The sequence below is a fragment of the Microplitis mediator genome, chromosome 8, assembly GCF_029852145.1.
Source record: "Microplitis mediator isolate UGA2020A chromosome 8, iyMicMedi2.1, whole genome shotgun sequence".
Classification (NCBI taxonomy): Eukaryota; Metazoa; Arthropoda; class Insecta; order Hymenoptera; family Braconidae; genus Microplitis; species Microplitis mediator.
The window spans coordinates 8,534,752-8,561,191 of record NC_079976.1 but is presented as its reverse complement, the minus strand read 5'-3'; the positions used below and the strand labels follow the sequence as shown (position 1 = coordinate 8,561,191).

Sequence of the window (26,440 nt, the reverse complement as noted above, 5' to 3'; positions counted from 1 at the left end):
AATTTGCTGACCTTCTTTCTGCAGAATGATTTCATCGGGTGTAGGTAAATACGGTAGTGGTTCAGGCTCAGCTTCAGGTTCCGTTTTTTTAGACCGTCCAGCCTGGGGTGATAATTTTTTACTTTGTTTGCCTTTTTTTTCCGATTTAGATGTAACGAATTGTGACGGATTCGATAAACGTTCGACCATCATTTTTTTTTCTTCGAGTCTCAATCTACGACCCTCGACTTGTTCATGACGAATTTTGACTTTTGTATCGTACTCGTTCAGACAAAAGGTCAAAAGATCTAAAGACAAAGTTGTATAAATTAAAATATGATAATAAATAAATATTATTTACATAGTTCATTAACCGCAATGTCATTATTAATATATAATACCTTCATTCATATTATACTCTTGTGGTATTTCTGGCATAAAAAATGATGATCCTTGATCTGAATAATGATCGTATTTAATCCAGAGGCCGCGTATTGACATAGCGTAGCAATCAACATCCACAGGCATTTTAACAGTCAGATCTAGTTCTTTAAAATTTATTTCTATTGGATTTCTGTTAAATAATAAATAAATAAAACTTATTTATTCATGTATATTTCTGCATTGAGAATAAGTGCATTCATTGTAACAATTGATAAATAAATATTCATGACAAATTTAATTTAATTTAATTCATTACAGTATTAAGTTAATGACTCATTTTATGTTTATGTATATTTAAAAAAAAAAGGATTAATTATATTTTTGATTTGAAAATTTATTTTTGCGAATTTCGAAAATAATTTGATGACTAAGTTATTTAATTTTGCAAATAATTATTTAATAAATTTTATTTATTAAGCTGATAAATTCTTTTTAGTTATTTAATATTTAACTCTTTGGCAAGCCGGCTCGGTTGAGGCACACATGGATTTTTTTATGTCAGTAACTTTGGAGCGGCGTTATGTAGCTCTAGTGACTATTCGTGAAAAACTTTTGAGCTGAAGGGTCTTTTTGGTAAATTGCGTTTGATTATCTCAGTGCGATTCGAAACATCAGAGTCAAAGTCACCCATGTGCCCCAAAAGATCCAGTTTGCTAGAGTCTTTAGTAATGTCAGTTTGTATATTTTAATTTTAATTTATTTTTTTTATTTTTTTGAGATTGTAATTCTATGAAAAAAGTTATTATTATTATTATTATTGAATTAAAATATTTAGTATGGCAAAGAGAAATTGTGGGAAATTGCGTTATCTATTACGCGAACAACAACCGGTGGGTGATAAAACTTCCGAAGATGAGAAAGATTACGTAGAAGCTAAAAGAAGATTTAAATTTGACAGAAAAAATTTTTAATTGCGCTGATTACAAGTAATCAATTTGTGAAGATCATGATACGTACTAGTGTCATGATTGTTGAAAATCAATAATACTACAAATAATTTCATGAGATTTTTTATATATTTCCAATTAAAAATTGACATTTACCAACAAATATTAACTTATTTTAATAAAAAATTATTGACAATTCGATTTTTTTTTTTATTTAAACTGGAAAAAAATAAAGAATTTTCAGTTGGTAAAATAATAAGTTTTTTCAGTCGACACGTCTCACTTTTTTTTTCAAAGGTAATATATTAAGTAGAAAACCTTGAAAGGATTTTTTTCAGGTCAATCAGTCAAAAGTTGTTAAATTTTTGTCAAAATCGATAAATTTTATTGTAAAAAAAAAAGATAATGAATTATCGACTCTTCATAAAAATATTTTGGAATATTGAGAGAATGGTCTTAAATTTTTTAAATTTTTCTATAGAAGTTCATAAAAAAATAATTATGCGCAAAGGCCTCAGTTTAAAAAAAATTAATTGTTACAAAGCGCCTTTGCTCTAATTAACAAAATTACCTTTCACGTTCCGATAATTGTTTGATACTAATTGGCAATCTGATCAAAGCCCAAATGCAGCAAATAATTTCATCAGCTTCTTTTATATATCTCGCATTTCTTAAATCCTCTCTAATCATGTCTCGCTCGATCTGACGAAGAAGCCGATAAGTCGCCAGATCAATCCAGTATTTCAGCTTTGCCCTAAATATTTTACGTACTTTTTTGCAGTCCTCAATATACTCAGGAGGTTCCATTAAACTCAACTCAATAATGTTATCTAATTTTAGCAATAACTAAAAAAATTTTTAATTGTCATTTTTTAAATACGTCAATAAATAATTTATTTATTTACTTTAGTGTCTTACATAAATAACGACTTGGCATTTGTGTGAAATATTTAACATTGACGCTTCTTCATCCTCTAAATCCCAAATAAATAAAAATGTATTTAATTCTGACAGTATCCCAGGATTTGGTAGACCGTCACAAGTCATGTATTGGATCCACTATAAATATATATTTTATGTCATCTCCTATCGTTTCGCTTTCTCAAGGTAATACTGTTTAAAAGTCACGTAGCTCATCGAAGTATACACGGATATTATATAGTTTTTTATTTTTAATTTAATCGTAACAATTCAAGTTTCATTTTCGAAATTTATGACAATAATTAAAATAAAGTTTCGAAATAAATTTTTTTTTTATATTATGAATAATCCTGAGGTACTAAAAAGTTAAAACGTCTAATGTATATTGCGTTACTAATTCCAAAAAGACATATTTTTATTCGCCGCTTCCGTTTTTAGTTTTCGGGGACATTAATAATAAAATTAAAAAAAAATTCTAATGATACAAATAGAAAATAAAAAAATGATTGATTCCTGGCGTAGACAGAGTCTAAATTTTTTTAATTATTTTCTATTTATTTTCTTGGGAGGTGACTGGTAAAAACTGTAGGCTAGACTGCTTATTTTTAGCCTTAGGGATATTGATAAATTAAATAATTTCTCTGAAAACTCTTATAATAATAAAAACAACCTGTCTATCGGTTGACCCTGCGGGCCAGCACCAAAACTTCCCGCTGTTTCGAGCTCCTTGAGCTCCTAAAAATTGTTGTCAATACATTTTCGAGCTCTTCGAGCTTGAAAATACTTTTGTATGCCGTTCTTTTCGAAAAAAAACGTTTTTTACCATTTTTTCTCCAACGATATCTCTCAAACGAATTGACCGATTGAGACGGTTGAGGTCGTAATCGACGCGGCTTATAAAGTTTTAAAGCCCAGTCAATTTTGGAATCAATCCATCAAGCACATTACAAGTTATCCAAAAAGAACATTTTTGAAAAAATTTTATTTTTGGAATACCTTTGAACCAGCCCTACCGATCAAGCTCGATTTTTCACAGTTTATAGGAATTAATAAGCCCCGTCGAATGACACCTTGACGATCAAAATCGGTTCATACGTTCAAAAGTTACAGATATTTACATACGTGCGTACGTACGTACATGTATACATTAGACTGGGCCAAAAATATCGACAATTTTTTTTTTTTTTTCGATACTGTGATACTGTGATTCCTGATGACCGAAAAAAATTAATGTCCAAGTTTAAGCCCTTAATATTGATATTAAGAGGTGTATCGTTACAGCTATTAGTTTTTTGACAGAAATTTCATTTTTTACCCAAAACTCGTAAATTCCCTACAAAAAATCCCTCTTAGTAAATTGACGTAAAACGAGCCGTTTCCTTGTAACCGTGCCTTAAACATTGATTTGTTTTGTAAATTCTTTGTTACTATTTTGGATTTTTGTAACTACTAGAAATATCAAAATTTTTTTAGTCAAGATACATATTCTTGAAGGAAATTTAATGCTCTACAAAAAAGTTCTCTTATCATTTTTGCTAAATTCACTCCTTCGAAAGTTATTCAAGGTTGAAGTTGAGTCAAAACGACTTAAATTACTCAATTTTTTTGGCCCAGTCTAATATACATACATACATACACTCGGACATCATCATGAAATTAGTCAGAATAGCTTCCTAGAACCTCAAAACGTCAAAATTTGATAGAAATTCGATTTTCGAAAATCGGACCGAAACCAATAACTTCCCGAATTTTTCAAAAATTTCCAATTTTCTTAGCGGGAAGTTAAAAAAGAAAAAAAAATTACATAATTTCTATTGGTAATAAATGGATTACCTTAAATATATTTTTAAATAAACGTCAATCACCTCATCTTCTTCTTTGTTTTCCAAAGCATCCTCCATAAACGCTTGTTCATTTTTCGTAATAACATGCCAGGTTTTTTCTAAATGAACTTTTCGTTTTCTCGCTTCATCTTCATCGATCGAAGCTTCTGTCTCAGATTTAAACTTCTCTACTCGTATCTCCTCGAGCATGTCCTTGATCAGTACATTTCTGTAAACATAATAAACTTTAAAATAAAACTTTTGTGTTCATGTTTATTTTATTTTTAAACTTTTAAATTATACCGTTCTTCGATACGTTTTACTTTTTCTTTAGCTGTTTCAGCGTAACTCCGAAAAAATTTTATTTCTGCCAAAGGATCCGTATACATTTTTATTATTTTTAATATTTATAATTCACAAGAGGAATCAAATCTTTCTGTTAATTTAGTAAATTTCTATTTAATTTCCAGACACGAATTGATATTAAAGAAAAAATTTAATAATGTAATGGTATGTAATAGTAATAAATATAATATTACAGCACGAAAGGATGTTTGAAACCCAACTGAAGGTATTGAGAATCTACTAGTCTATTTTAGAGGTGTTGAACTCAATTTTACGAGGGTGGGAAAGAGTTGATAGGGTGAAAATACACTGAATGAGAGACGTGCACGAAATGCTTTTGATTGTTTTGGTCTAGATTTTGCAGTTAAAACTTTTAAAAAAGATAATTACAAAGTTGTTGATAAAAATTTTATTTATTTTAAACTAGTTTTAAATTAAATCCTTAACTTAAAAAATTTTTTTTCAACTTTTCCCTAGTTCCAGCCATTGCGACATTACTCTAGATTAATAATCTTTTTTTTTTTTCAGATTGCTAGAAGGGTTGGAATCGTGGGTATGGTCACGTGCCAATTTTTTTAGATCCCCTACTTCATTAGCTGCTACTTTTTGGAATTAAAAAAATTTATTTTTTTTATTTTTTTCTGTATTCTTGAAATCTTAATAAATAACTTATTAAAAAATGAATAGTAAGAATATTGATTGCCTTTTTTTTACAGCACTTTAAAAATTACCTGACATTCATGCCTCTACACTAGAATACTCCGTTAAAAAAATAAAAATTATTTTCTTTTCAAAGAGTAGACGAGTAATTTTTGTTGAAGAGAAAAAATTTATTGATCATTTAAATTCAATATTTTTATATTTCATTTTATTTTTATTTAACAAGGCCCAACGGCAGATGCCAATGATAGGGCCATAAGTTGTACAGAGATTCAAAATACAAAAAAATATATAATATATGAATCGTTTATTTGAGAAACCCCATAAGTCATGTTTTTTATGAAATTGGGTTTTTTGCATTTTTGGGTTCTTTGGATGTCCCTCCATAGAAATCAATAAAAATATGCATCAAATCAGCGTTTAAAAAAAAATTAACCGGGTGACAGCAATTTCGTTAAATTAAGAAATCTCATAAGTCAATGACTCAAATGAACATATGCAGTTTTAGTTTTACAGAAATCATTTTTTTTTATTTTTTATTTAAAATTCGCGCTTTTTTGGGAAATTAATTTAAAATGTGGTTTTATTGTTGACTGTCATATGACTGATTAAAATGTTTAAATTAATTATTATTTTTTGTAATTTCTGAGTTTCAGAGTTCAAATACATATTTAACACTTCATTTTATCAGTGTAATAAATGATTTGAGTGGAAACATTTAAAAAAACAATGATTTTATAACTTTTTTTTCCGTTTGGTTAAGAAACCCCATAAGTCAATCAATTTTAAATAATTTTTTTAAGTAGTTTCAGTTAAAAAATTAAATTTTTCTTGTTGGAATCTTTTTCAGAAACGCTAACATTATTGTATTCAATTATTTATTTATTATTTTAATGTCAAGTTTTTCCAAAAAAATGTTTTTTGTGTTTCCTGAAAAATTTTGTCTTCTTGACTTATGGAGTTTCTCAAATAAACGATTCATATAGTATCTATGATGTACTTAAACTAAGTTGCCTAAGAGGCGTTAGATATAATACGTGCTATAATATTTGCAGTTATTGGAGAGCTCGTACGTATAAAATCAATTGATTCCGCAGCATGTCTATAATGTTACTACAAATGGTTACAAGTCTATACAGTGGGGAAGATTGCTCAAAGTTTGATCTGGGAAAAGACGGATAAAAAACATTTTTAGATCTATTACTCTGTGACGGTACTAATATAGGAATCTGCGCTAGGATGTCAGGGCAATAGGTGCTCCCTTTGATAATACCGGCAATTAATACGGCACCCGCACATATTCTTCTATCCTCCAGAGTTTATATAAGAATTTATTCTTTTGAGTTAAGAAATTAATAATTTATTTACTAAAGAAAGTTATTTTTTTTTCTTATTTAAAATTTTTACGCTATACTTAACAACATAAATATTTTTATCGCTTAGAACAGATTTCCTATTATTTTTTTGGTAACATACAGAAGTACGGCTCATTTATTTTTAGTTAAAAAAAATAGAAAAAGAAGATATCAATTTTTTATTTTTGAAAAATTTTGTATCTCATAATTATGATAGACAACACATGGAAAATTACGGTTAATTTTTTTTTATTTTTTCATGGCAATCTGGTAGACAAAATTTCTAGTAACCGAAAGTTTTTATCAACTAGAGCTGATTAACTTTTTAAATTTTTCCTAATTCCAAAATAAGAGAACCGCTTAGAAAATCCGCCATCTTATTTTTGGTTAACGATACCAGAGACTCTGACGATACATTAGATTTCTAAGTTTGTGACTTCAGATCCCCACAAGACAAAATATTTGAAAAGAAAACCTAATGATAGTTAAGGACTATTTAGTCATGTCTAACATCTGTCACGTGACTCTATTGGGACACTAGCCTATGAGGAGTAAAAAAAAATGTCTATAACACTTTAGAAAATTGTCTTGTATAGTATTGGCATCTAGTTATTTTTTAGATTAATTGACGATAATTTTAAATTATTAGAAAAAAAAAGTTCTTGCTACAAATTGACAACAAGGTAAGAAAAAATATTGAAATAATTATTTTACTAAATAACTTTGGTGGCACGGGTGATAAATTTTACTCGCTAATTGGTTATCTTTCGTTTAAAATAACTTTTAAATACAAAATTTTGTGTTCTTATTGACGTAAATTAATTAAAAAAACGCGTGTTAATTTTTTCTATGAAATTGTTGAAATATAATAATTTTTATCCTAGAAAAAATATTAGATCTGACGAGATTTAGTCCTCAGATCTTTTCATGTGTTCAGATCTGGATATATATGAAAATTTACACGCAACATTCGGCCAGATTTTGATGGTTATGCCGAAATCTGCCCAATAATCATGTAAAAATTGATCAGATATAACTGAATCTGACCATATTTCGGTCCAATCTTTTTTTTTACGCGTACGTAAATAACCTCATATTTAATCGATGGTTGCATTGTTTGCAGGAAATCTAACCTTAAAATTACATGAAACAAAATGGAATCATCGACAATGGAAGCAGAGATATCAAAAAACAAAATTTCTTTTGACTGTGAGCTAGAGTTGAGTAAAAAACGAGGATGGGTCGATTCAAATATTTTCCATTTAGACTGTGTTCCTGAAGTTGACTTTAAAGTTTCCGCGTATATTAATTACCGGAATACTCGAGTGAATGTAAAAGTTAGTAAAAGTGAAGTAGAAGTTGCCTATGCCATAGTAAAAATTACAGTCCCTGGGACGCCAACTATACTTGAAGATGTATCACAATGGAAAGATGCAGTTTATTTTCAGGATATGTCAATTCCTGCTAATTCTGATATATGTTCGAAATTAGGGTTAAACTGTAATCCAGCGGATTCTGATGAGCATGTGTACCAGATTAAAATAAACTGTTCAATAATATGGTTTGGATTTATCAATGATCTCCGATACTCAGAATCTGTATACTCAAATATACAGAAATTTTGTACAGTCGAGTCTAGTGACATTAAGATAAAAGTTGAAGATACCGATTTTCTAGCACATAAATTTATTTTACGGACGGAGAGTAAAGTATTTGAAAAAATGTTAGAAAAAGATGTCAAATTAGAAGAAAATTGCATTTATCTTTCGGATCTCGAGGTTGATGTTATTAAGGAATTGTTGTTATTTATATATTATGGTAAACTACAAGAAGCTACTGTTGACAATGAATTGGCATTGAAATTATTCAAAGCCGCTTCAGTTTATCAGTTGTCAAAATTAAAAGATGTGTGTGCAATATTGCTGAGTAATAAATTAACATTTGATAATGTAAAGATGTTAATGAAAATAGGCATTCTTTATAATTCATCGATATTAAGACAGAGAGCTATTGCCTATATAATAAATAATCGATTAGAATATTTATGTCCAGACGATCTGTAAGCTAAACTTTACTGTACTTGACATTAACGATACCAATTGTTTTTAGTTACAATGTATATTTTTTATAATAATAATAACAATGATGTTCAATGAATGACTTTCTAAAATTTTCTATTTTTTACCTTTAATATACCCAATTAATTCTTCAATTGCGCACGAATTTTTAGATGTTACTCGTAAAAAAAATTGATAAGTATTCTAAACTTGGAAACCTGACAGCGATTAACTTTTTTTAAACTTTTGAGAATTCAAAGAAAACATCAATGATTCACTTAAAACTATTAATATCTATGGTAAGAAAAAAAAAGGCCAGAAATAGTTTAAAATCAACTTTTCTAACCTCATTTTTGACTGAAATAAAAATGGTATATGAATCGTTTATTTGAAAAACCCCATAAGTCATGTTTTTTACGAAATTGGGTTTTTTTCATTTTTGGGTTCTTTGGATGTCCCTCCATAGAAATCAATAAAAATATGCATCAAATCAGCGTTTAAAAAAAAATTAACGGAGCGACAGCAATTTCATTTAATTGAGAAACCCCATCAGTCAATGACTCAAATGAACATATGCAGTTTTAGTTTTACAGAAATAATTTTTTTTTTTTTTTATTTAAAATTCGCGTTTTTTTGGGAAATTAATTTCAAATGTTGTTTTATTGTTGACTGTTATATGACTAATTAAAATGTTTAAATTAATTATAATTTTTTGTAATTTCTGAGTTTCAGAGTTCAAATACATATTTAATACTTCATTTTATCAGTGTAATAAATGATTGGAGTGGAAACATTTAAAAAAACAATGATTTTATAACTTTTTTTTTCCGTTTGGTTGAGAAACCCCATAAGTCAATCAATTTTAAATAATTTTTTTAAGTAGTTTCTGTTAAAAAATTAAATTTTTCTTGTTGGAATCTTTTTCAGAGACGCTAATATTATTGTATTCAATTATTTATTTATTATTTTAATGTCAAGTTTTTCCAAAAAAATGTTTTTTGTGTTTCCTGAAAAATTTTGTCTTCTTGACTTATGTAGTTTCTCAAATAAACGATTCATACATCATTACTTTTAATGGAGAGTCAAAAGTTCACGAAAAAGAAGTATTATAGTAGAAACTTTCATAAATTATGGGAATTGTTACTATAATTATGGGAATAGCTCCTATAAATAATAGGAATGATTCTGATATGCGTACATAAGCCTATTCTATAGATTATGGAAACGGTCCCCATGATTATGAAGAAATTTTGAATAGTTGCAAAAATATTTTCTATGAAGGACATAATTTATTGGAAACGTTTTATTAATTTTCTCCCCATGTAGGATCATGCTCATTGTTTCCCAAATGGGTTTTCTATAGAAAAATTTAACTACCGATAATTTTCTACATGGATTCCTGGATAGGAAACTTATTTTCTATGGGGTTAACCCTTTGTTGGTCGCGTTTCTCTGCCCGCCTTCGTTGGTCGCGTCGCGGGGAATCGCCGTGATGTTAATTTTCTTACAGCGTTGCCAAATCTATAGACAATTTATGACAGCCATACTAGCTTTCTATATTTCGGTTCCGTATATGTGGCAACGTTGAGAATAAAATTTCGCTGTCTACTTTGGTCGCACTCACGGGGAATCCCCGTGATTCGGCGTTCATTCGACATTTATTATTTAATGTATAATTAATATAAATAATTATAACTTTAGAAACTCTTTTAATGTATGTTAAATAGATAAAAGAAGGAATAGCTGAATTGTTGAAAGCTAAAAAAATTTTTTTTTTACATTACAAAATAAAGAAAAAAAGCGGGGAATCGCTCATAGCGCGACCATCGAAGGGTTAATTATAGATTCCTATATTTCGTAAATTTCTATAAATATTTCCATAAAATCCAGCGTTCATTATTTCATAGGATTCTTTAATCAAGAAAAATTTTTAACAAAAGTATTATTTTCTTTGGGTATAACTGACTAATTAAAATAAATAGAAAAATTATTACTTACTTTTGCTTTTCTGTTTCTGCAGACACAGCAGCAGCACGCGATTTTTCCTGTTCCTTCATTGACTTTTTCTTTTTATTTTTTTTTAATTTTCTTTTTTTCGGCTGCCAAACACATAAATTTTATATGTTTTGTTAAAACTTATAACTTTTTTTTTTTATTATGAAAATTACCTCATGATTTATCAAATTTTCCGGCTGAAACTGAAAAATAAAATGATATATTTTCTATAATTTAAATATGATGATTAAAATAAAATGAAAAATACAATTTTTTGAAATTTTGATCTACGGGTAATTTTCGTGAATTTTTTTTGAGTATTATCTTCTTCATATTCATCATATGAAGTTGATCGACTTAAAATATTCATGCGTTTCTCCACTTCCTCGTTAAGCTTTTCTGTCTCCTCTTTGTCATTCTTATGAATATTAAAACTTTTCATTGTTTAATTATTTTCTCTCCTCTTTGTTTAATTAAGTCCAGGAAGGATTTTAATTATAATAAAATTTGCATAACCTCGAATAATTTTTTTAATTAATTAATTATTAATTAAGTGCTTCCAATTTGTAAATTATTACTTTTTAAAATACTCAAAATAAATAATATTATTTAACGTCAAAGTGATATATATGATAAATAAATATTATCTTGTAAAAATTTTTAATTTGTACGTAATTAATATAAATTAACACTATAGGTACGATTATTCATACTTTATACTTGTGGATTTAAATAAATAACAAAAAGCAATTCGGAGCGACGTGTAACCTAATGAATCATAGATTTCTGTATAAATATTTATGACATAAATATGTCTCAAGTTCAAAAATACTCGTTTTATTTTTTTTTAATTAAACGGTAATTATTTATGTTAATTAAAATTTTTGTTAATCAGACATTTGAAATAATATTTTAAATAATTTGTTTTTTGAGTTGACATTGAAAAACAAAATAATTAATGAATTTCAATTAATCAAACTTCGTTTTTTTTTTTTTTTCTGAAGATTCTACAATTTTTCGAAAGATCCCTGAATTTTTTCAAATGCAGTAGATAGCTGACAATTTTTTTGAATTTTATAGAGATAGTTTTAAAATTTTCCGAAATATTCACAAAAGGGTCTGAAATTTTTGGAAATTCCTCATGAAAAAATATATATATTCCGGCAAAATAATATATATCCAGCTTATATTTTGTCGTCATATATTCCCGGATTTATATTTTTTCGTAAGGGATGTTTCAGTAAGTTTTGGAATTTTTGAAATATTCCTCAAAATTCTAGTATTTCCTAAAATGTATCGGTGTTAGAAATTATTTGAAGCTTTCTAGAATTTTCTAAAGTATTTCCGAAGGATCTATATTTTTTCAAACGGTCCCTGAATGTTCTGAAATTTTAGTGTTCAAAAATTTTTGAAATGTTTTAAAGAATTCCGAGATTTTCTGAAATATACAAAAAAAGGTTTGAAATTTGCTAGTAATTTCTGAAGTATTTCAGAAGCTTAAAATGTTACAGAAAGTATAGTAGTTTTTGGAAAAGTTTCAAACGATTCCAAAATATTCCTAAAAGTTTAAAAATTTTTTGAAATACTCACAAAGGATCAAAAGTTTTCTATTATGTTTTAGATGATTTCAAAATTTTGTATAACATTCTAAAGAGACTTATTTCCGGAGCCACCACTGAATTTATAAATAGTAAAGTTTTTTATTGTTAAATAATTATATTCAGAATTATGTGAGAATGAAAAATTTCAATTACCAAATAAATAAAAGAAATATATATAACGATATTTAACATATTTCAATAAGTACGTACTGTATTACCATATAAGATTTATTGTTAATTCTCGGTAAACTTTGACCTTAAATTCAATATATTCAAATTTATTTCATATCACATCCGGTTCATTACAATCGCCATTGACACTTCTTTCAGCGATCTAACGTCATTTGAATTTTAGTTTCTCAGGAGTCGATTTACTCTATTAGTTGTTTTTCATCAGTTTTTTAAAATTAATAAGTGTAAGTTTTTATGAAAATTTATATCTGGACAAAATTTTCCGTATTCAATATTATTTTAATAGATTGTAGTTACTATAATTGACCGTAATTACGATTTATGATATTAATTATTTAATTGAAATGAAAATCTAGATAAACAAAAATGGATCAAACGAATTCAATTCCTGCATTTTATGCTGGAAAGAGTGTTTTTATAACAGGAGCTACTGGATTTATGGGTAAAGTTCTTGTGGAAAAATTATTAAGATCTTGTCCAGAAGTGCGTGAAATATTTGTTTTAATGAGACCAAAAAAAGGAATATCTATTGATAATAGAGTACGTCAATTATTAAGTCTTCCGGTGAGTGTTAAAAAAAAGTGTGCAAAAATATCACCTTCAAATTAGGATGTGTGAATAGTTCGAATTTACAAATTGTTTGTATCGAATCGAATAGTAACGTTCGATTCGAAATTCGAACCGGACAATTTGAATATTCGGATCATTCGTTAGTTCTCAAGTTATGCGAAAAATTCAAATTATTTGTAAAATTTTGAACTGTATGTGAGTTTTCGAAGTATTCGTACAATTTTGAATTTTTCAAAAATCTCAACTATTCATAAATTGTGAGAAATTTTTTTACAATTTATCACTGGTTGGATAAAAATTTTACGCTCCAAGTTTGAATCGGGAATTTGAATTCCAATCGAATAAAAATTTATAAATAATTAAAAGTTGAAGAGTTTTTCAAATAATTCGAAAACTGACCAGTAATTTGAATAATTCAAATAATTTGAGCTGGCAAGAACTTCGAATAATTCGAAAATTAAGTAAATAGTTCGGATAACTTGAAAATTGCCGAATAGTTAAAAAATTGACGAGCAATAAAAGTTTTCGAATTATTCGATTTGAACACTTTCATCCCCTTTTTGAGATCATTATATATTTAAATATATGTTTAAAGTTTTATATTTAAGCTTTATGATAGATTGAGAAAAGAAAGACCTTCTGCAATCGATAAAGTTGTTCCCATCGAAGGCGATACGATGAAAGAAGGCTTAGGGATTCCTGATTTTGAACGAAAAGTTTTAATTGAAAGAGTTTCTATCGTTTTTCATGTTGCTGCTAGTGTTAGATTTGATGACCCATTAAAAGCAGCTGTTTTTACAAATACTAGATCTACTAGAGATATGTGTATTCTTGCAGCCCAAATGAAAAAACTCGTTGTAAGTTTGAGTTTTAAAATTACTATTCAATAATAATAATAATAATAACAATAATTTTTTCAATGAATTTGATTTATTTACAAGTCATTTATGCACGTCAGTACAACTTATAATCAAGCTGATAAACCGGTTGTCGAAGAAAAATTGTATCCATTTGACACCGATTGGAAAAAAACAATTAAAATTGCCGAGACTTTAGATGAGGAATTGCTTAAAACTTTTACACCAAAGTAATCCAAGAGTTTTACGAACGTAAATAATTATTATTATGTTATTGAATTTATTTATTAACGAATTTATTTATTTTTTTGTTTACATAGATTTTTGGGAAGTTTTCCAAATACTTATACTTTTACAAAACGTTTAGCTGAACGAGTTATTAGTGATTATTCACACGCGATACCGGCTGTAGTATTTCGACCGTCAATTGGTAATTTGATATTTTCACTGATTTCATTACTAATAAATTTGTATATATAATTTGAGTCTAAGTTCAAAAATTAAACTTTTGATAACAGAATGATGTAAAACATCCGTAAAAATTAACGTTTCAAATTTCACGCTCATCTAAATGTCAAACTATTCATAAATTTGAGAAAAAAAGTTGATACTCTACGTCCCTAAAACATCAAAATTTGATGTTGAATCAAATTATTTCAACAATTGTTTACGTGGTTTACATCACTGACATCAATTTTGAAATTGAAATTTTCATAATCTGAAGAGTTTATTGCAGAAAATTTTGCTTTTTAATTTTTGATCTTACGCTTAAGTGGAATAGATGTTTTTAAATTTAAATAACTTTTTTTTGTCAGTTATATCAACGTTGAAAGAACCAGTTGCCGGATGGGTAGATAATTTTAATGGTCCAGTAGGACTGATGGTAGGCGGAGGTAAAGGAGTTTTACGAGTTGTTTATGGTGATCCTAAATTAAGAGCTGATTTTATTCCTGTTGATGTTGCTATCAAAGCTATGATCGTTGCAAGTTGGAAACGAGGAATAAAAACGTACTTTATTTTTATTATTCTTTAGATGCACACCTCAATCGCAAAGCATTTTAAGTTTTCTGACCTAACCTCCAAATTTTACTGATAAAATTTTCTTTGCTATCCTGATATTTAATTGGAACGATTAGCGTTCGTCTATATTTAAAATCTGCCCAAAATATTTATTGTTTCATAATCAAAAAATTAATAAAAAGTTTGATAGTTAAACTTGATTAGTAATTATCTTTGTTTCGATGTCTTTCGAGAGAAAGCGACATCACGCGTCATTTTAAATGACTAAAACTAAGTCACGAATGTATTAGCGGTTGATAAAGTAAAGATTGTTCAAAATTTACTTACTAATTTTGACTAAATATAAGAAAATGATTCATTTCGATCACTAATATCTCGATTTAAACACGAGCGATTGATTAGTGCATATTTAATTTCATCAAGTTTTATTTACTACTAATAATAAATATTTTACTGTTTAGTATAACTAGAGATCCTTCTGTACACGTGTACAATTGTTCTTCAGCAGATATGAAAAATCTATCTGTTGATGAAATTAAACGTATGGCTTTGCTGTGTGCATCAAAAAATCCACTTGAAGGAATTATTTGGCGACCATCTATCAGTTATACTACCAACAATTTATATTACTATACACTGGTATTACTTACACATCTTTTACCAGCTCTATTACTTGACGCTATTCTAACTTTGAGTGGACATAAACCAATGTATGTATATTACGCAGTTAATTTATAAATATTCAATCAAACAATCAATTGAATCGTCAATTTTAAAGAGGGCGCATCTCTTATGATTTAACATTTACGTTTTTTTTACGTATATGCTCTTTTCGGATGTGAATACACCTTTTTTGGTGAAAAAGCTCTTTGCGCAGATTGTAAGACTGTAAGCGCAAAGTCTGATCGAAAATAATATAAATCAGACACTTTTCTCTGCAAATTTTAATTTATGTATATTATGTATATTTTATTATCCTTTTTTACTTTTTAGTATCTCTGTCAATTCCTAAGCATAGAACGCCGTCGATTATGTTAATTAGACGAGTCAACGCGTATTAGAGCACTAACAAATGCTATAATGTATCGATATCTATATAATTGTTGTGATAGTGAAACCGGTGTATACTGGATATTTCAACGGACAGAGAAAGAAATATCCAGAAAGAAGCTAGAGAATACGAGAAATAGATAAATTAAAAAAATATTGAAGTTAACAATAACAATATGAAGATTTTCTTGTTATTAATCACACAGACAAATTAATACCCTGTCATTGTAAATATGATTGTGTCATATTTGTATCAACATATGTACTATCACTTTCGTATAATTTTTTTCCCTTAGATGTTGACATGAATACATTTGAAAGATATCTTATAATAATGCACATGTTTATTTATAATTTCAAAAGCCAATACGAAAAAATAGCTTTTTTCTGAAAAAATTTTTCATTAATTCCAAAAAGTTCACGCACTCTAATAGCAAGTGTGTTACAAGTGTATTATTTTAACATAATATTTTTGTCAGAGACAACGCTATAGTTTAATGAAGCCACTTAAAACACGTTCCATGATGTGTTAAATGTCTATAGATTGCTTATATCGTTTCAATGTTATTTGGCAAGTGTGTTAATTTCGACTACACATTTGGTTTTATAGAAAATCTTAGGCCACCCCCAACCTCCGGAGCTACCCCTTAAGAAGTCAAATTATATAAATTTTTTCATTTTTGTTGCGCGAAAAACTTTCTGATCTTCAGGTACATGATGTTTTATCAGGATTTATGCTGATTTATTATGTACCTGAAGATCAGAACGTTTTTCGCGAAACGAAAATCAGAAAACAAAATGACAAGTAAGAAGTCTACTGGATCTAGAGTTTTTAAATATTTCGTACACGCGCTAGTATGTCAGCTGAAAATTGCAGGCCACCCTCAACTACCCCTTGAGCAGTTAAATTACATAAATTTTTCATTTTCGTTGCGCGAAAAACGTTCCGATCTTCAGGTACATAATTTATTAGGATTCTTTAGATTTCCTACAAAAATCTGTGACAATTATTGACGATTTATTAAATTTTATTGTTTTTTTGTTTGGAATATTTTTGTAGGGATCAAATTGATGAGATTTTATTGCCTAGTGTTTTATTGTATCGAACATTATGACCGGCTACCTATTTTTTTTATCCATTTTCTAGAGTAACTTAATGTTCAAGTGATAGTTAATAAATTCCACTCAATTAGAGATGAAAATTATGCAATTAATAAGTTTTTCAGATGTGTCTTTTTTAAAATTAACGATTCAATTGAGCTTTACTGAAAAGTGTTTATTGTCTTTAATATTTTGAATTAGGCTAGCGAAGTTACAAAGACGAGTTTATATTGCAAATACAGCTTTGTCGCATTTTCTAACTCACGAATGGCAGTTTAAAAATGAAAATATGTTCGGATTGATATCCGACGTTTCACCATCAGATTTAGAAGACTTTCAATTCGACTACGCTACTTTTGATGTAGCATACTACTTTCAGTATGTATTTATTCATATATTGTCATTATTATTTATATTTTTTTTTTCTTTAAAATAATAAATATCAATATTTATTAATTCTACAGAAATTGTTTGACGGGTGCAAAAAAATATCTTCTCAATGAAAAATTAGACAATACATCTGCTACAAGGTCGCACTTAAACAGGTATTTTTTTTTTAATTATTTATCACTACTCAATAGATATTGTTACAAAAATCACTCGAATTATTGAATTCACAACAACAACAACAACAACAAAAATCTGTCTATCGGTTGACCCTCCGGACCAGCCCTAAAACTTCCCGCTATTGTCGAGCTCCTCGAGCTCGAAAATACTTTTGTATGCCATTGTTTTCGAAAAAAACCGTTTTTAGCATTTCTTTCTCCCACGATATCTCGCGAACGAATAAACCGATTTTGATGGTTGAGGCGACAATCGACGTATTTTATTGAGTTCTAGAACTGATCAGATTTTGGAATTGATTTATCTGGTCGTTTTTGAGATATTTCAAAAAAACAAAAAAAAATTTTTTTTCTATTTCTTTCGACAACGGTTTCTCTTGAACGAATCAACCGATTTTGATGGTTGAGGTGGCATTCGACGCGGCTTATAAAGTTTCAGAGCCCAGTTGATTTTGGAATTAATCCATCGAGCACATTACAAGTTATTAAAAAAAAACATTTTAGAAAAAATTAAATTTTTGGAATATCAAGCTCAATTTTTCACAGTTTGTAGGAATTAATAAGCTGCATCGAATGCCACCTTGGAGATCAAAATCGGTTGATCCGTTCAAAAGTTACAGAATAATTTACATACATACGTACGTACGTACATACATAGTCAAGATCTCTTAGAAATTCGATTTCCGAAAATCGGACCGAAACCATTAACTTCCCGTTTTTTTTGAAAATTTCTAATTTTCTTAGCGGGAAGTCAAAAAATGTTAATAAAAATCTTGATAATTTTTTTTTAACGATTATTTAATTAAATTGATAATCTTTATTACAACAAAGTAATTTATCAGAATGTCAATGACATATACAAATCACGTATTTGCAATTTAATCAAGTTGATTTATTTATAAAAATAAAAATAAAAAAAAAAGAACATTTATATGATAAGCATTGCACTGAAAGGGAAATCCCAGCGTCTCAGAAAGTATATAAATATACGTGCAGTGAATAAAAAAAAATAAGCATATTAGATGTGAATCAGAATCTCACGAGAGTTAAGACTTACATTTTATATATTTGACACGTTCACTATCAAGGTTTATAATGAAAGAATATATTCATTTTTGAATCTTATATATATTCTAAGTTACAAATTTAGACTAAAAAAGAAGTAATGGTAATAATGATTGTGATAACAGGTTTGATTTAGATTATTCGTAATGAAAGAACTGTCAGTGACTAAGAATATCTTAGGGTTGACAATAGAATTTTGTCCCTTGGCGTTTTGATAACATGTTTGATCGATCGCGGTCGTGTCGTCAACAAACAAAACTAGGTCAAATACTCGGGCTAATTTTTGAGGTCACTGCACTTTTACGCAGAGACGAGAAAAACGTGATGGAAAGTTTTTGTATAATAAACATATCAATATTAAATAAATAAATAAATAATAAATTTTTCGTCCTCACGTGCATGACAATGCGATATTTTTTTATTTATTTTTTTCTACCGCCTACACATCAAATGCAATATATAATACGCGATACGCGATATACTTGATTGTGAATTAGAGGTGATGGCCTCGCCACTCGGGAAATCCCGTACAGAAATAGAATATAGAAAAAAAAAAAAATAAAAATTTAATACACATGTAAATAATTATTTTTCATGACCTTATGATTATTGCGATGGGTGGGACTTTTTTTATGACCGTATTTTATTATTATTTTTATAATAAAAAATACCCACAACTTTTCTGGGGAATACCTTCAACTGTTCTGTTAATTTCGATGGTTTTTTTTTACAAATTAATAATATTTTGAAAGGTATTTAATAGAAGCTAATTAAAAATCAAAGTCTTCTGTATTTTTGGGTTTTAGAATGAAAATCAAAATTGTAAAAAAAGAAAGCTACTGATTTAAATGTGAATTTTTATTAAATTTGACATTTTTGAATTTTAGAATTTTCTTTTAAACTTTTACGATAACGTCGGTGTCTGTTGCCTTTTGATATGTTTTGAATAAATGAATCCATTTGAATGACATTTAAAACTTTAATCAGTGAGAAATTGCGATTACTCGATAAAAAAATTCCGCAGACATTTTTGAAAAATTCCCGATTGACCATAGACCAAAAATTAAAAAAATTACATGTTATTTGAGTCATTTACCTCCTGAACTGCGGAATATTTTACGGCGGATTATTTTTTTTCTTATCAATTCTACTATTTCGTAATCCGACATTTGTTTTGTTTTCTTTATCTTTGAGTATAAATGTGATCTTGACATTCAATATTACTAGTATTAGTCAAGGATATGTTTAATAAGTATAATTAAAAATTGTCTTAATCATCTGTTTAGAAGTTTACAGTAAAATAAATCAACAATTATCATCATAATGATCATAACTGTCATTTTTTATATAAAAGTGTTTGAAAAAAAAAAAACTTTTAAAACGTCTTGACTTGAAATCGTGACTTAGATTTTCTTAATATATGTCTAAATATAAAAAAAAAAAAATGTTGGAAAATCCAAAATTGCGCACCTCAATCGCTCATTTTATTTTTAATCATTACTTTTTTTTTTTTTTTTATTATGAATTTTTATTCAATTTTTAAATTTTGTGATTACATTTTCGAGCTCTTCGAGCTCGCAAATACTTTTGTATGCCATTGTTTTGTAAAAAACCATTTTTTAGCATTTCCTTCTCCCACGATATCTCGCGAACGAATTAACCGATCTTGATGGTTGAGGTGGCAATCGACGCGTTTTATCAAGTTCTGAAGCTGATCAAATTTTGAAATTGATTTATTTAGCCGTTTTTGAGAAATTTCAAAAAAACCAAAGAAAATTTTTTTTTTGAATTCTTTCGTCAACGGTTTCTCTTGAACGAATGAACCGATTTTGATGGTTGAGGTGGCATTCGACGCGGCTTATAGAGTTTTAGAGCTGATTAGATTTTGGAATCAATCCATCAAGCAAATTAAAAGTTATCCAAATAAAACATTTTCGAAAAAAGAACAAAAAATTTACTTTTGTAATAATAACGATAGTAAAAATGAAAAATGGCAGCTAAATTTTTCGTAAAAAATCAGTTTTATTATTTTATATAATTACAATTAAACTAGACCGATTTAGATAGTGATTTTCAATAGTGTTCTTGTGATCAACCATCCAAAGATAATAAAAAAAAAGGTTAGGCCGATTAATTGTGTCTATCAACAGTTATTTAGTTTACTAAGTTTCATACAGAACAATTGACAACTCGTGTTACTGAGATTAAAATAATTTATATTTAATTAATGGAATAATCAATCGACTTAAGATTGGGTCGAAATTATTCTTTAATAAATTGTCTTCGTGTTAGTATATAATTTGACCCATTTTATTGTAATCAAAGAGTATAGAGACAATTTAATGTGAGTAAATGAGTCAAAAAATTTAGAGCGATCATAAAGCACCCTCAGCGCTTTCGCACTTGAGAAGTGCAAAAAAATTAATATTTTAAAACAATGAAATAGAATATTTGCTATTGCTATGAATGAAATGGATGGGAAAAAATAATCATAAAATATCATGTCCATTTTTATGATTATTTTCCGATATCGAAATTTTTTCCGATATCGAAATTTTGGAAACTGCTACTAATAGCCGATTGAATATTCAATTACTTAAATATAAATTATTTTAATCCCAGTGACACGAGTTGTCAATTGTCCTGTATGAAACTTAGTAAACCAAATAACTCTTGATAGACACAATTAATCGGCCTAATCTTTTTTTATTATCTTCGGATTGTTGATCACAAGAACCCTATTGAAAATCACTGTCTAAATCCGTCTAGTTTAATTGTAATTAAATAAAATAATAAAACTGATTTTTCACGAAAAATTTAGCTGCCATTTTTTATTTTTACTGTTGATATTACAAAAGCAAATTTCTTTTTTCTTTTTTTCTCCCCATCAACCACTGGCAGCAGCACTAGTGTAAAACAGTAAGATTGAAAAAAAAAGAGCGACATCTACAACAAAAATGCGGGATATTGAGATAAATTTTAAATAAAAAAAAATTAAACTGGAATTAAGAAATAAAAAAATCAAATTAATAATTTAAAAGTTGAATAAAAATTCATAATAAAAAAAAAAGTAATGATTAAAAATAAAATGAGCGATTGAGGTGTGCAATTTTGGATTTTCCAACATTGTTATTTTTAGTTTGTCTGGAACAGGTTTGTTGAATTTTTATCATTATTTTTTTTTTATTTTATTATCAATTGCGTCACTAATTAGTTAGTGCAATAAATATAGCAATTACAGTACATTTTTCACTTTGAATTACTGATAAGCAGAAAGACAATTACCAATAATTCATTTTATTTATTATTTTTCATAATACTTGGAGTTTATTTATTGTTTTAAAATGATAATAATAATAATAATAATAATAATAATAATAACAATAATAACAATAATAATGATAATTTAAAATTGACTTAATTTTTTTAATTGTCATTAACTTACTGAGAAAATATCAGCTCATATTGCGGACTCTGGTTCACTCGATCACTCGACCGTTCGATTATTTATTTAAACTTTTGGCGTAGTTGAGTAAACGATCGCTTGGTTGAGCAAAATTTTGTTAACAATTTTTTTTTATATTAATGTATACATATAAGAAATAAGACATATTTCGTTATTTTGTAGTCAATAGATTGAAAATATATTTTTATTTATAATAAGAATAATTTGATATTTATATTTTGTAATTCTGTTTTTTTTTTTTTTTTTTTTTTTGCGTCTCTCATTTTAAAATCTAAATATACATGCTCATTGTCATATATATGTATATGATGGTACAGGCAGATAAACAATAATTGATTCTAGCAATGACCTTGAAGTATAGTACAACTGGTTTTATTAATCTTTGAATGCATAATAAACTTCAAATAAAAATGTAAATTTGCTAATTAATAATAAATTAAAAGTCATGTATTATTATTATTATTTATTATAAAACGTGAAAAAAAAATTATCAAATATGAGAACACAAGATTTGAATGACCCTGAGCTTAGCAGACAATTAGAAGTTTTTAAATTTTTCTAAACAATTTAATTTAAAAAAAAAAAAAAAAAAAACTATGCACATGTAGAAAATTAAAAAAACTACAAGTGCAATATTTTCAAATATTTTTTTTTTAAATTTATCGATTTAAAAAAAATCAAAACGTTATTAGACGTCGGCTAATTCCAGTATCATAGATTTGATTGTAGGAATAATTTCTTTGAAATTTGAATAGTTTAGTTCAATAAAATACAAGAGTATACATAGGGGAGAGTGGGGTAGAATGAACCATTCAGGGCACGACGGACCCTCTAAGAAATATTAAAAAAAAAAAATTTTATTTTCCATAATCTAGATTTATAAAATTGATGTAATTTAGAATTTTTCTCTTAAAAAAAAAAATTTCTAAAAGGTTTTTAGAAAAAGACATTTGCTCGAGAATGAAAATCTATTTTATCACACTAATTGAGATGGATAATCAGTGAGTTAATTTTTTCCAATTTTCGGAGAGGATCCGCCGTGCTAAAAAAAATAAATATTGGCTTAAGGGGGCCGTCGTGCTCTAGTATGATATCCCCTAGCGATATTGTTGCATCTATGATTTCTACCCTAGAGATTTTATTCATACTTATTTACATATCGCTGTTTATATTGATATTATAAACCGGGAAATATTTTACATAATTGTAAGGAGGAAAAAGTTTTATAAAAATGTATCTAATCAACTGAGAATCTGGGGTAAAATACCCTGATTAAAAGAAACGATTTGCAATGTTAAATGCCCATAAGAAGAGCGATTCAAAAGTATTCAAGGTATTCAAAAGCATTAAAAAGTATTTAAAATTTTTTTTTTCTAATCGTTTTAAATCGTTTCTTTTAATAAGGGTCTTATAAGATGACATTAAAATAAAGAGAAAAAAATTTTGTTAAAAAACTTTTATTTGCGGGGTCCAAGTTAACGAAGGAGTAAATTGACCATAAAATTAAGAAAATAATGAAATAGAAAATGTTTTCAGAACGAATAGGATTTTTTTTGTAAAAATTTGTCCACGGCCTGGGGTAGCCAAATTACCCTACAGTTTCCTAGACACTACAAATACAAATGACTTTGTTTTTTAATTTAGATAAGGTAAAAGCCTCTATACCCGCTCACTTTTCATTGGAGTGAGATTAAATTACTTAATATAAATTAATAAATTAAATGAAAAACCATATTTTTTTTTATAGTTATGTTTTGTAGTTTTAATTATTAGAATAAAATTTTAGTTTGAAGAATAATGTTGATAATTAATTATTATTTATTTCTTAAACAAGGTCCTTGAGTGTACCCACAGACGCTCACTAAAAGTTGTGATGTACCATTACTCGATCAACATATGGCCCTATAGTCGCTCAAAGACAATACTAATTGAACTACGATAAGTTTATTAATTTGGAAAATAATTTATAAATTATATAACTTTGTTCTTTCATAATATAAAATTCATGAATTTTAAAAATATATTTGATAAGATATATCCTAGCAGACCGAATTCACCGTATATTTACGGCATTTTTACTGTCAATTACCGCAAATCAACCATGGAATAGGTAAATTACCGTAATTTACGGTAAATGGGTAAATCACGGTGGGTTTACCGTAAACTAAGGTATTTTTATTGTAAATTTACTGCAGAAAACGGTAAATCTACCGTAAAAATTCAGGCAGATTACCGTGTCACCGTATTTTACGGTGGAATACCGTAAATTACGGTAAACCTACCGTACATTACGGTAAATCCACCGTAATTTACGGTGGGTTTACCGTAATCTACCGTAACGTAAACTTACCGTAATTTAGGTCTGTTTGGGTAGTTATCACAATTCTTAAAAAATTTGACGTAACCTAAATTTAATCTAACGAACGAACGTCAAAGTAAAAAATGCACGGCTGAGCGCGATTTTGAAAACAGTCACTTAATTTAAATTTATAATTTATTATAAAATAATTTGATACATTATATTTTAATACACTTAGATTCACAAATAATTATTATATCAATAATAATTTTTTTAGTTGAAATTTGTCTATAAAAATTATAAAAAACGCATTAAACAGTTTAATCGAGCGACTAATGGTACTGAGCGGGTATAGGGGCTTTTATCTTATCTCATTTTTCCCCGATTTTTTTGAATAAAAAAAAAAATTAATAATTTTTCATGTTAAATAATTAATTCGTATGTAATTTGATATTAGAATATGTTACTAAAAAGTTTAATCGACAAAAAGTAATACTTCTAGACTAACTTTTTTTTTTTTTTTTTTTTTTTCAAATTTTTAATATTTATATATTCTAAGTATAAATAAGGAAGTTATGGCAAAGATAATCAATCACGACAGAATGTCTGATAGACAAGAAAAATTGTGATAATTTTTATATGTAATCATCATTTATGATTTATTTCAACAGTGACGTAATTAATCATCCGACAATAAGTAATTATTTCGATTTTATGCAAATAAAAATTAACCAATGTTTTTTTTTTCTTAAAATTTCAGAATGACCTGGATTGACAGGATATTCAAGGGTTTACTTTTCTTATCCATCACCTGGTTTATTTATGAATATGATATACATTCCTATATTTTAAATGTTTTTTATGATTATTAAAGTTCATAAAATTATTAATACAATGACTGAGCCAGTAAAGGAACACTTTTAACCAGCGAATGAATGGACGATCGTATTCAAATCTTTGATTAAAGAAGGATTCAACAAAATTAGAACTTAAGTTCTAAAAGTCGTCAATTTGACAGCAATGAAGTATTTTTTTCATGTAATTGTGATTAGAATCTAAATGATGTAAAAAATTAAATGATGTTCATTTACTGGTCGTGTTCATTAATTGGAACTGTCGCTCCATATAAAAATATTAGTACGCAATTGATTAAATAATTTTTTGTCTTAAATTAATTGAAATTTTTTAGTTGGTAAATTTTTTTATTTCGAATGAGAAGATTTTAATCTCATAAATGATTATTTTAAAATTAATTTTTTGTTCCACTTCTGTAAGTATTAATAAATAAATGATAAATTTAAAAACTTAATTCTGTTATTTTATTATGAGCAAGTTTTACCCAGATTTAAAAATATAACCCATAAATATATGAAAATAATAAAAATAATAATAATAATAATAAGAGACAAGAAAATATGTGGAGACATGGAAAGGACAAGCGGTGGAAGCAGACCTGTACATGCTTCTAATAACACAAACACTTAGAAATGAGCCAGATGAAAAAATATGCTCATATCTGAGAACTTTTGAGAAGCAAGTCAACGGAGAGGACAACTACGTGGAATAACCGAAGTTCTAGTGCCAGGAAAGCAGGACGGTTGTGTTTGTGGTTATAAGAGGTGATGAAAATGACGTGATATTTGATAAACCAACCCTTATTAAAAGAAACGATTTGAAACGATTCGAAAAAAAAAATTTTAAATACTTTTTAATGCTTTTGAATACTTTAGAATCGCCCTTCTTATGGGCATTTAACATTGCAAATCTTTTCTTTCAATCAGGGAAAGTATAAAAGCAGAACATTCAAAATATTACAAAGAATTTAATTACTCTAGATTATAAGCAAAGAAAAAAATGCAAAAAGTTACAAATGTAATCTATACATTGGAAATAAATAAATAATTTAATAATAATAATAATAATAATAATAATAATGATTGTAAAGACAGAGTTGACCAAATGACAGTAAAATTAAGAGATTGCATTTAACCGAAGTAGGATAGACAATAACTGACGCGCGATCACGGGAAATTCTGCGTCTCGATATTCATAAATATGTATGATTATAATTATACATTTGTTATGGTATGATGACTGAATTTCATTATCGAACACCTCAAGCGCAAATGTGTTGAGTAAGTTCTACTCTTGCATGGGAATTTTAGACTGATTCATTGAGGTTAAATTGTT

At 27.5% G+C, this 26,440-nt stretch overlaps 3 protein-coding genes across 10 annotated transcripts in view; 2 read left to right on the top strand and 1 right to left on the bottom strand.

The window, feature by feature from the left end:
* LOC130673635 (uncharacterized) overlaps positions 1–26,440 on the bottom strand; it is a 114,669-nt gene that overhangs the window by 61,268 nt on the left and 26,961 nt on the right. For 3 of the 8 annotated variants that reach the window (XM_057478732.1, XM_057478733.1, XM_057478734.1), the window contains exons 1-8: positions 10,735–10,923; positions 10,640–10,669; positions 10,470–10,570; positions 4,097–4,283; positions 2,229–2,369; positions 1,882–2,156; positions 381–553; positions 12–287 (exon numbers count right to left, since the gene is read on the bottom strand). In XM_057478732.1, coding sequence (XP_057334715.1) covers positions 12–287; positions 381–553; positions 1,882–2,156; positions 2,229–2,369; positions 4,097–4,283; positions 10,470–10,570; positions 10,640–10,669; positions 10,735–10,908 — 1,357 coding nt within the window. In that variant the 5' untranslated portion in view covers positions 10,909–10,923. Of the gene's footprint in view, positions 1–11; positions 288–380; positions 554–1,881; positions 2,157–2,228; positions 2,370–4,064; positions 4,284–4,357; positions 4,451–10,469; positions 10,571–10,639; positions 10,670–10,734; positions 10,924–26,440 lie in introns of those variants that run through there. The other 5 variants (XM_057478735.1, XM_057478737.1, XM_057478736.1 and 2 more) reach the window with 5 other exon arrangements.
* On the top strand, positions 6,898–8,571 carry LOC130673640 (uncharacterized). Its single transcript, XM_057478747.1, has 2 exons — positions 6,898–7,097; positions 7,538–8,571. Exon 2 carries the CDS (start codon positions 7,569–7,571, stop codon positions 8,475–8,477), a length of 909 nt encoding a protein of 302 aa, XP_057334730.1. The 5' UTR covers positions 6,898–7,097; positions 7,538–7,568; the 3' UTR covers positions 8,478–8,571.
* LOC130673637 (fatty acyl-CoA reductase 1-like) lies at positions 12,359–25,544 on the top strand. The gene is made up of 10 exons (XM_057478743.1): positions 12,359–12,483; positions 12,616–12,823; positions 13,438–13,686; positions 13,771–13,916; positions 14,007–14,116; positions 14,502–14,694; positions 15,168–15,416; positions 17,059–17,235; positions 17,322–17,402; positions 25,011–25,544. Exons 2-10 carry the CDS (start codon positions 12,626–12,628, stop codon positions 25,120–25,122), a joined length of 1,515 nt encoding a protein of 504 aa, XP_057334726.1. The 5' UTR covers positions 12,359–12,483; positions 12,616–12,625; the 3' UTR covers positions 25,123–25,544.

Excerpts from the sequence above, each read along its gene's own strand:
- LOC130673640 (XM_057478747.1), top strand. The coding sequence starts at position 7,569 with ATGGAATCATCGACAATGGAAGCAGAGATATCAAAAAACAAAATTTCT.
- LOC130673637 (XM_057478743.1), top strand. The coding sequence starts at position 12,626 with ATGGATCAAACGAATTCAATTCCTGCATTTTATGCTGGAAAGAGTGTT. Across the intron at positions 14,695-15,167 it reads TGGAAACGAGGAATAAAAAC|TATAACTAGAGATCCTTCTG; the intron begins GTACTTTATTTT and ends TTTACTGTTTAG. Across the intron at positions 15,417-17,058 it reads TTGAGTGGACATAAACCAAT|GCTAGCGAAGTTACAAAGAC; the intron begins GTATGTATATTA and ends ATTTTGAATTAG.